The sequence below is a fragment of the Alligator mississippiensis genome, chromosome 3, assembly GCF_030867095.1.
Source record: "Alligator mississippiensis isolate rAllMis1 chromosome 3, rAllMis1, whole genome shotgun sequence".
In the NCBI taxonomy this organism is placed as follows: Eukaryota; Metazoa; Chordata; order Crocodylia; family Alligatoridae; genus Alligator; species Alligator mississippiensis.
Genome location: NC_081826.1, coordinates 206713025 through 206722874, shown reverse-complemented (window position 1 = coordinate 206722874; position 9850 = coordinate 206713025). Strand labels below are relative to the sequence as shown.

The 9850-nt window shown below is 40.3% G+C and overlaps 1 protein-coding gene across 1 annotated transcript; it reads left to right on the top strand.

The window, feature by feature from the left end:
* The first annotated feature begins 440 nt into the window (after nucleotides 1–440).
* Nucleotides 441–7653, top strand: PRXL2C (peroxiredoxin like 2C). Its single transcript, XM_006263861.4, has 6 exons — nucleotides 441–685; nucleotides 1082–1150; nucleotides 2408–2461; nucleotides 2863–2968; nucleotides 4132–4263; nucleotides 5440–7653. The coding sequence occupies exons 1-6, from the start codon at nucleotides 518–520 to the stop codon at nucleotides 5565–5567; spliced, it is 657 nt and encodes a 218-aa protein (XP_006263923.1). The 5' UTR covers nucleotides 441–517; the 3' UTR covers nucleotides 5568–7653.
* The last annotated feature ends 2197 nt before the right edge of the window (nucleotides 7654–9850 follow it).

Sequence of the window (9850 nt, the reverse complement as noted above, 5' to 3'; positions counted from 1 at the left end):
CAGGCTAGGGAGGAGTCTCACATTTCCATAAAGTGGGCTTAAAGCCAAGACTTTCCCACTCCAGCGGCTGAGTGGGAGGTTTGTACATCACCCTGGCAGGTACAAACCCCATACCAGGTGAGCAGTCTTCCCCGGGTGCGACTAGGAAGACGGCCTCAGTGGTCACGGTGTTTCCCTTGCCAGGCAAGCACAGGACTGCAATCGATCTGAGCCCACAAGAGACGGATTTACCCCAACACCTCGTGTGCCTATGTCCGTAGACAACCCCGGCTGCAACCTCCACCCATCCATAGTGTTATACGTGATAGTTGCGTTGTGCTTTTGCTTTCTTCTCTAGACAAACAGGAACCATCCCCTGTTTCAGGGCAGGGCCCATGAATGCCACTTTCCACAGCGGGCGAGTTGCTACTGCCCTGAGTGAGTCGCCCCGAGCGGGCGGCTGCTTCAGCCGCTGGAGCTGGTCCCGGAGGGGGCCGGTCCTTTGCAAGCGGTGTCCTCCCTCCCTCCGCCGGGTGCCATGGCCGCCCCGGTCCGGCAGCAGGTCGGGGCCGGGGCCGGGGCCGGGGCCGAGGAGCCGGCGGAGCTGCGGGCCGCCGCGTGGTGCCTGGTGCAGGGGGCGGACGGCGGCCCCGTGCGGTTCGGGGCCCTGTTCCGGGCCCGGCGGGCCATCGTGGTGTTCGTGCGGGTGAGCGCGGCCCGAGACGCGGGGGGGGGCAGGGGAGAGGAGACCGCAGCAGGACCCACGCCTCCCCTGTGCTCTCCTGAAGCAGCATTGCAGCCTCCTTCGTGGCAAAAAAAAAAAAAAAAAAAAAGCCTGCATTTCAAATGCGAAGGGAATCAGCGGGGATTTCAGGGTTTAAACCGGATCGTACACCCTGCCCTCTTTGTTTCTCCCATTAGCAAGTCTGAACAGGGCTCCAGCCCCCTTCAACTTTGGGATCCCGAGTTGAACTTGGCAATGGGCCTCCAATACTCGCAGGATCTTCCAGTTCAAAAATTTTTTACTTTGGCTGTCTGAAGGCAGATCTGTGTTGCTTCACTGTGTTGACTTGTGATGTCTCCAACTGGTTTGCCTTTTCAGCATTTTTTATGCTACGCCTGTAAAGAGTATGTAGAAGATCTGGCAAAAATCCCCAAGGATTTTTTACAAGTAAGTGGAAGGCCTTTAACATGGGTTTGAATGCATTTGAGGGGACACGAACATTAGGGTCTTAATGCCTTGCGTAAGATTTGAGAACGTCCCTGAGGTCAACCCAGGAGCCATCACTAGAAGCCCAGAACTGAGTTTGTTCCTTCCCAGTTTGGTTCGGTTCCTCCTTCTGCCTGCCTTGGGAAGGAAATCCAATACAGTGTTACACTTGATAGTCACATTGTGTATTTTGCTTTCTTCTAAACAAATAGGAACCATCTCCTGTTTCAAGGCAGGGACTGTCCTTCCTTCTATCCTCCTCTTTGAAATGTTGCCATATTTTCCTCCTAGGTGCAGCATATTGCTGGTGAGAGAGGCCAAAGCTGTCATTACCAGCCAGCTCTTGAAGGCACAGGAATAGAAGTGCTATTAAACAGAAGCGGGGAGCATTTTCCCTAGCAGATAGTGGGTTTTGCTAATGCAATGAATTAGTCATCCCCAATATGATTTTTTTTAATCTATCTGCTCTGATAAAAAATATAAGAGAAAATTACTTTCCTCCTTATTTTCTGGTACCATCAATTCATCTTTGGAATGGCTTTTGTCAGCCAGCTAAGTTATTAAAATTGTCGATGTGGGAGTATTGTGCTATAGTATTTAAATAAGCCTGAATTGCAGGAAAAAAATCTATTTCAATACATTACTGAGTGCAGAGTCTAAATTAATTATGATGCTTGGCCACAATTTCAGCGACAACCCTTACTTTGCACCTGCAAAAATGTGCATATTGCTTTGTGTGTTTTGTTTATGTATACACACATCACTATGTGCACTTTGTATATGTATACATGGGCATCTAAATCGGGCAAATACTTATGTGCACCTATATTTGCATATCAAATTGTTTGGGTGCAGACACCTGTGTGCAAATGTTTGCACTTGCAAATTTTTAAGTAACTTTGATAGCAGCTGAAACCTCAACCCTGCAGATGCTACAGGAAATAAAGTTTATAATCAAAGCTTATAAAAGAAGTGACCTAGAGTTACCATTTTAAAAATTAGTAGAAATGTAACCATTAATAAATTCATATCATATCTTCATATGGGGAAACAGACATTCTTGGTGCCTAAGTATCTTTAGAACTAATAGCCTGGAGTCTTGAATACCCAGCTTGTTGAACTGGAATGTACATATTTCTGTTCATGTATTGCAAATAAGTATAAATATTCAATCCCTGTTAATAGCTTTGATATGTATATTCTGTACTCGTTTCCTAGGATGCAAATGTGAGGCTTATAGTTATTGGACAATCATCTTACCATCACATTAAGGTAAAAAAAATTGTGAAGATAATATATTGTATGAGGCCTGTAACAAGTTCATAGTCTATTGAGGCCCGGCTTTCAAAGTCAGTAATATTAATTTATTTCAACTGGAGATATGGATGCTCATCACATTTGAAAAAGCAGATCTTTACTACTTTTCAGGAAGCAATAATAAACACAGTATAGGATAAATCTTAGCTTCCAACCCTGCAGACATTTTGCTTGAGAAAGAAGGCCTTGCTTTCAATGCATGTTTTGTTTGAGTAAAAAATTTAGAATTTGGTACTTCTGTTGGTTAGATTTGTGAATTCAGAAGTTCCAGAATCAGTACTGGGTTTTACCACACCATTTTTACAAAACTTCAAATTGAATATAATAGTTTATGCATACATATATGTATTTTGCAGCCATTTTGCAATTTGACAAGGTATCCTCATGAAATGTATGTAGATCCAGACCTGGCGCTTTATAAAATATTTGGCATGAAAAGAGGGGAAGCAGCCACCACATCAGGTAGGAATGGTATTCTTGCTTTGATTTCTCTCACAAGCAGACATCATCATGCCTGATACAACAGTAATCAATTAAGGAATATGTTCACAGTGTCCAGTAGTACAGACAGTACAGCCTGTTTTCCTACATCATTTTAAAGCATCTTTAACCCCGTTGGTGGAAGAGATTCATGACTCACAAGGAGCTTGATCCTGCTCTTACTGAAGTTAACAGTGAAACAGCTCTTGATTTCAGTGGAGCATGAAGATACACTAGATCAGTGATTCTCAACCAAGGTGCTGTAGTGTTACACAGTGCACTGTTAGGTGTGCAAACACAATTCATAAGATAAACTTAGAAATTTCAAATAGGAATCCACAGTGTAAAAACCATTCTGACCTAGTCTGGTCTTTCTGAGTTCTTTGCAACAGAAGAATTGATCTATTATTTTTCTGTAGTGGGAAAAAAAACCCAAATGAAAACTCAAAGCTGGCATTCTCAAAGGGGTGCTTGGAGTCTAAAAAGGTTGAGAACCACTGCCTTTGCCCACTGATTATATGGGCATTACAAACCTCAGTGAACTAGTACTAAAAAGTGAATTGGAATATTGCTACATTGTATCTAATTTTAAATGTCTATCATTTGGGGGATTTACTACAACTTTATTCCAAATCCTTGAATTCCTTATTCCTTTTCTTCTCAAACTTTGATTTTGGGGAGGCGGGGTGTGATTTCAGGCTAGTCACATAGGACTGGCATCTCCTGATTTTCAGCAGTTTAATCTCAGAGAAGGTAAATATTCACAAATATTATCCTGATGCTGCTTTTTTGCCTGCAAATAATGGCTGCAGGAATTCCTTGGTGTTATGTGTTGTTATATGGGGGGATTGTGAATGGGGTAGGGGGAGTTGTCCATGAAAAGCTCTATTTTAGATTGTAGCCTACTCCCTGAGACTGGCAAGATCCCCTTATACAGTGTCAGGGAAACTGTAAACCATTAATGACAGTGACTTCAGCTTGTTGTTTTGCCTTCTAATGTGTTTTTACAGCTGTAAAACCTTGTGTAACTCTAAATAATAATGTTCTGCTGTCATCTGTTTGTTTGTTTTTCTTTGGGACACTGATTAAATTATCTATTTTTAAAACTGTTTAGGTAAAACATAAGCTGTTCTCTTATGTTTTAGCACAAAGCCCTCATGTGAAATCCAACTTGCTGTCAGGAAGTATTAAGAGTATATGGAGGGCAATGACTAGCCCCGCTTTTGATTTTCAAGGAGATCCAGCTCAGCAGGGTGGGACTTTGATTTTAGGCCCAGGTAAACTTACTTGTTTTATATTAAAATTTCTCATCTTCTTCAGCTGATTTCTTGTATACTTCCAGGAGATCTTTTACACCCTAGAGGATTCCCAAGAAAAAAACAATAATCTTGTGCTTATAGCGTGGCTCTGTTCATAGATTCATAGATGTTAGGGTCGGAAGGGACCTCAATAGATCATCGAGTCCAGCCCCCTGCATAGGCGGGAAAGAGTGCTGGGTTTAGATGACCCCAGCTAGATGCTTATCTAACCTCCTCTTGAAGACCCCCAGGGTAGGGGAGAGCACCACCTCCCTTGGGAGCCCGTTCCAGACCTTGGCCACTCGAACTGTGAAGAAGTTCTTCCTAATGTCCAATCTAAATCTGCTCTCTGCTAGCTTGTGGCCATTATTTCTTGTAACCCCCAGGGGCGCCTTGGTGAATAAAAACTCACCAATTCCCTTTGTGTAAGTGAACACCGTGCAAGTGTCATTGGATGCATCTACACGTGCACTTTAATGAGCAATAGCCTATTTTACTGTGCATTAAAGCGTCACGTAAAACACCATGCAATAATGCTAATGAGCAGTAAAATAGGCTACTGCATATTAAGCGTCACTTAAAGTCCATGCACATTCACTACTGTGCCTTAAGGTAGCCTAATGCCCATTTATTTAGTGGGTACATCAGAGGTACTAAATTTAATGCGCATTAGAAAAAGCACCTTAATTCACATGTAGACGTGCCCATTATGTATTTCTACCTCTTATAATAGTGATAGTGACAAGATAGTGACCTATCTTGTTCCTCAGGAAGTTGATAGGAATATAGTTTTTGACGTCAGTAGAGAAGGATTCACATTTTTGTCTTCTGACATCTAGGTATCTGTCTATTCCATTTTATTCTAGGCATTTGATTTGATGTATTCTATAATCAAGCATTGAAGCATGAAAGGAGACTGTAGCTTGACAAAGTCATTCCTATGAGATATTCAGAAACAGCAAGGTGTGGTCCTAATGCAATCAGATCCCTCATTATGCTGCTGTAGTTTAAAAAACCATGTGTTGTGGAATCCACATAATGGACAGATTTAGAAAAATTAGTAGGCAATCAGACTGCCTCTTCAACCCCATTAGCCTTTAAAAGAAAGCAATACTTTATTCAGCTAATGCTATCTTTATTCTCATTCTGTTCCAGGTAGCGAAGTCAATTTTTTGCACCTTGACAAAAATAGGTTGGATCATGCTCCCATTAACACAGTTCTGCAGCTGGCAGGAGTTAAAACAGTAAATTTCACAAACAAGCCTCAGGTTATTGATGTATGACTCAATAGAGAAAACAGATTACAAAAGAAACTTGATTAAAGAAGACAAATAACGCTCCAGAGAACTGCCCTGGATGTCAGTTCTGCTATGTCCTTGTAGACCGTCTGATACCACAGGATTTCAGAGCATCAAGTAAATTACCTTGTAGTGAAGATGAAGAGGAATCCACTCTGCTGTCATATCCAAGAAAGCAATAATTAAGACTTACTTGTCCTACCACAAAAAACTTGTTTATTACTGCTTCACAAAAATTCTTCCTAGCGCAATTTAAAATCTTTGTTCAAAACCAAAGGTACTAACCAATATGAAAATAATACTCTAAAGGCTTGCTATGTTCAGGAGAAGCTTGAGATTTTTGCCTTTCAGCTTTCCATTTAGAGCTTTTCGTTGGTGACATAAAAATTCCAGTACTCTCAATTTCATACTTTAAAAGTATACATCCAGAACAACAAGTGTGAATACAGGGAGGTTGAAATGAGCTTATGCTTATTCTTGTGTACATTTGACATTAAAATAATAATACTGAATGCATTGTTTTACTTTAAATAAGTATTGTAATTACAAAACCCACTGTCTGCATTTGCCCCTCATGTATGGAATCAAAATGGTAGTTTAAAAAAAAATAGTGGTTTTTCAGGCATTCCTAATCAGGTGTCAGTTTTAGAGCAAGTAAAATTGTAAGCCTTAATTGTACTCCCTAACATAGGGCAAAATCTTCCTTTATGTGTGCAGGAGGAGGTCTTTGAAGAAATAGCTCTGTGCATCAGAAGCAGTAGAGGTAGGAACAGAATAACATTTGAGCATATGGCTGTTTAGAATCTTTTGTGAACTGAAGGGATTCTTCCTAAAAGAATTCTGCCTGTTTTCAGAATCTATTGCTTTTGTTGAGATAGAATGTGCCCTCTTTCATCCATAAACTGCATTTCATCATTTTATAACTAACATTGAGAAATATTTATAGAGGAGTGTGTACTTACACTCTGCCTGCAATTTCTGATCTTTGGCCTCCACTGTAAACTGCTCGTGTTCATACATCTCACCTGCAGAATCTTTCTAGAGTTAAGCCTCAGCAAGTAATGCACTTGGAAAAAAAGATTTTCGTTGTACAAAGGCCCTGCACCGGCATATATTAAGGTCATTGGCAGGCCCAGAACAAACTCGTGGTTCAGCATCATTAAAACATGTTTGAAATTAAATTAAGTGTTCATTGAACATACAAAACTTAATTTAGAGAAATAATGATAGTGAGCAACCCAGTTACCCTTAGGGGATTTTATCTCTGCAGATGTAAGCATCTTGTTCATTTAAAAAATATATATATTTATAGCAACTGCTTAGAGAGAGACTGCTTAGAGAGAGCATTTATTCAAATGCTTAGAGAGAGACTTAATTTGAAAAATTGGTGCTAGATCAGTGGTTTTCAAACTTCTCAAAGTCACAGAACCCTTTCATATCACTACTTCTGCCACAAAACCCCTACCCCTGTCCTAAAGACTGAGGCAGAATCAAGAAGCCAGGGCAGGCAAAGGCGGCGCATTGCCTCCCAACCCATTCCACCATTACCCCCCAGTCTCTGCAAAACCCCTGAAGACCTCTCATGGAATCTCAGGGTTCCCTGCAACAGGTTAAAAACCACTGTGCTAGATTTTTACTCTGGTCACTGCATTCCCCACAGGGGGAACAAATGTAGTTATGTACTAACTTTGAGCTCTTATGACCCTGGCAGCTGAGAATTGTCATAGAATAAGAATGTTCCAGCCTCATTTCCTGTTCTTTCAGCAGCACCTCCTAAAGCCAGCAGTGGAAGGCTGTTTCATTGGTCCTGATGACATTTGCCTACCTGAAGAAAGTTCTGGGTTTTCAGCTGCTTTATGTTGTAGGATATAAGGATATAAAAAAGCTGTTTCAGACCCAGGAATTAGTTCTCATGTATGCTACACAAATATACCCTTGTCTGTGTTACAATTAATATTTTAGTATTTGGGGAAACCATATTCAGGATCTAATTTACTTGTCACTTTTTCTGCTTTCTGTTTACTTTTGATGTTATCACCATTACGATGAAACAGAGATTAGTTTCACTTTTGTTTTAGTCTCATTTCATTTTTGGATTCTTAAAGCTGCATGTTTAAGTTTTCAAACACTGTAAGGGAGTGGCATGTTCTGTCTGAGCAATTCCCAAGCATAGCTGCACCACATGCACACTCCAGATCTGGAAATATACTGGTGAAGACACTCTGGATCTGCAGCCACTGCTCTAGCATCAGTCAATCTCAGTATGTCCACATGGTAAGGTAATGCCATGCTTGCTGTGTGTGCTAGCTCCAGAACTGAAGCAAAATAGCAGCAGTAGTGCAAAACTGCATGCTGACCAATAAGTTCTGCTTCTCAAGGCTCTTCATGTTCATTCAGTCCTTGGCTTCCCTACTACCAACAAGCCAGTGCCCATTACAGCAGTGGCTTATTACACAGGCATCTGTTTACCAGGAATTGAAATATCACAACTCATTGCTTTCAATAAAAAGAACAAGCTACCATCAAATAAATGTTATTCACTACTGAAATGGGCCGGAACCCTCCCTTGATCTAGAGGTGACTGGCTTAAGAGCCCATTATTAATGTCTTGAGAAATCTCATTGACTATGAACAAACCGCTTTTTTATTAACTTCTGTACAGCGTCATTAATTTAATTTCTGGATTTCTCTAAGAAATCAATTATGATTAGCAATGTCTGTTTGACCCTCAGAGGAAGAAACCATAGATTTAAAAGCAGAGTTGAAGTTCAATGTAATAATCATTACAGTAACAAATGCATTAGGGGTTAGCTATAACTTCTAATTTTGTGCCTCCAGTCAGTTGCAGCGTTTGCAAATCTAACTACATGATGTGTGGAGGAAGACAGGTTAATAGCCTAAATTCTGTCATTTGTGCATTCTTTAACACAAAGGTGAGAAAGAAGCTGGATAAAAACTCAATTTGAATGAGGTTGTCACCTCCCTGATTTTCAAAAGGTGTACTGTATTTGATCTCATAGTTTCCATCCCATTTCCCCTAATTATACATTTCCTCATTAGAAGTCCCATCCAAATTCTCCCAATGATATGAGTGCTGCCCAGACTCTCCCCACAGCTAGTTTGCCTCTCCTGTGCTTACAAGTCTTTTGATTGGCCTTCCATTTACTTTGAAGGACAAAGAAAAAATATAATAGAAGGGTATGGAAGGAAAGGGTTTTGAAGTAGGGAGAAATTATTAAGGAAACTGAGAAACTGGAACTGATATAAGAAGAAAAGAGCTGCCAGATTCGAAAAAAGATACCAACAATACAAAACCATCTCCGCACCAACAGGAGAAGGAAGTCAACAGCAACAGGGTACAGTTCAGTGCCAAGAAGTGATGGTGTGGAAGAAGCAATGGTAGTCCCAACAGTGTTTGGTAAGAAATGCAGCAACCTTACTTCTGAAACACATAATTCTTGCTTTTACATCAGCCAAGTATGTTATTACAGAGTGATACAAAATGCTTCCACACCTTCCCAGCCTGGAGAAACCAAAGCCAGGTCTCTGATATGCAAAGCGGATATAGCATGTAGCTCTGTGGAAAGGAAAATAGTTCTAATATTTCACATTTAAAAATTCCAAAATAAAACTAGAATTCTAAAGTAATACAGCAACATTCCAGAAACAATGGAAATTCTAATATAGTATAGAAACAAAACCAACCAAATAAAAAGAAGAAATGGAGGGAAGGGGTACGGGGGGGAGAGAAAGAGACCCAATAAGAGAAGGACAGTCTTTAATGAAGGTATCAATCCTGTCATTTTATATGTAGGTCAACTACACCATCCACAGGCAATCTCACTGACTTATTTGGAACTCTGTGCGGCACAGCAATCTACCTATGCATAATGAACTGCTAGACTGGGTCCATGTTACCACTAATGAGAAACATTTCACGTGGTGTCATTATAATCATATGTCTCTTATACAATTTATTTTAACTTTTATTTTTAAAAAATATTTATCTAAAAATGATTGTAGTCAACAGCGAAAAAAGCAGCAGGGGATAATCATTGATCTCATACCCAGCAGATGGCAGAACACTCTCAATAAGAGTGTTTATTAACTTCTGCCATGGTCCATGGATATTTCTGGAGATTCTGAGAGGAAAAAAAAAATTGTTTTTTTCAAAAGCTAACTTTTAATTACCTAACTCTGCTTTGGACTTATTTAACTACCAGTTTAAAATGAGCACCTCAATGTGTAATGCCTAAAAATAACAACTT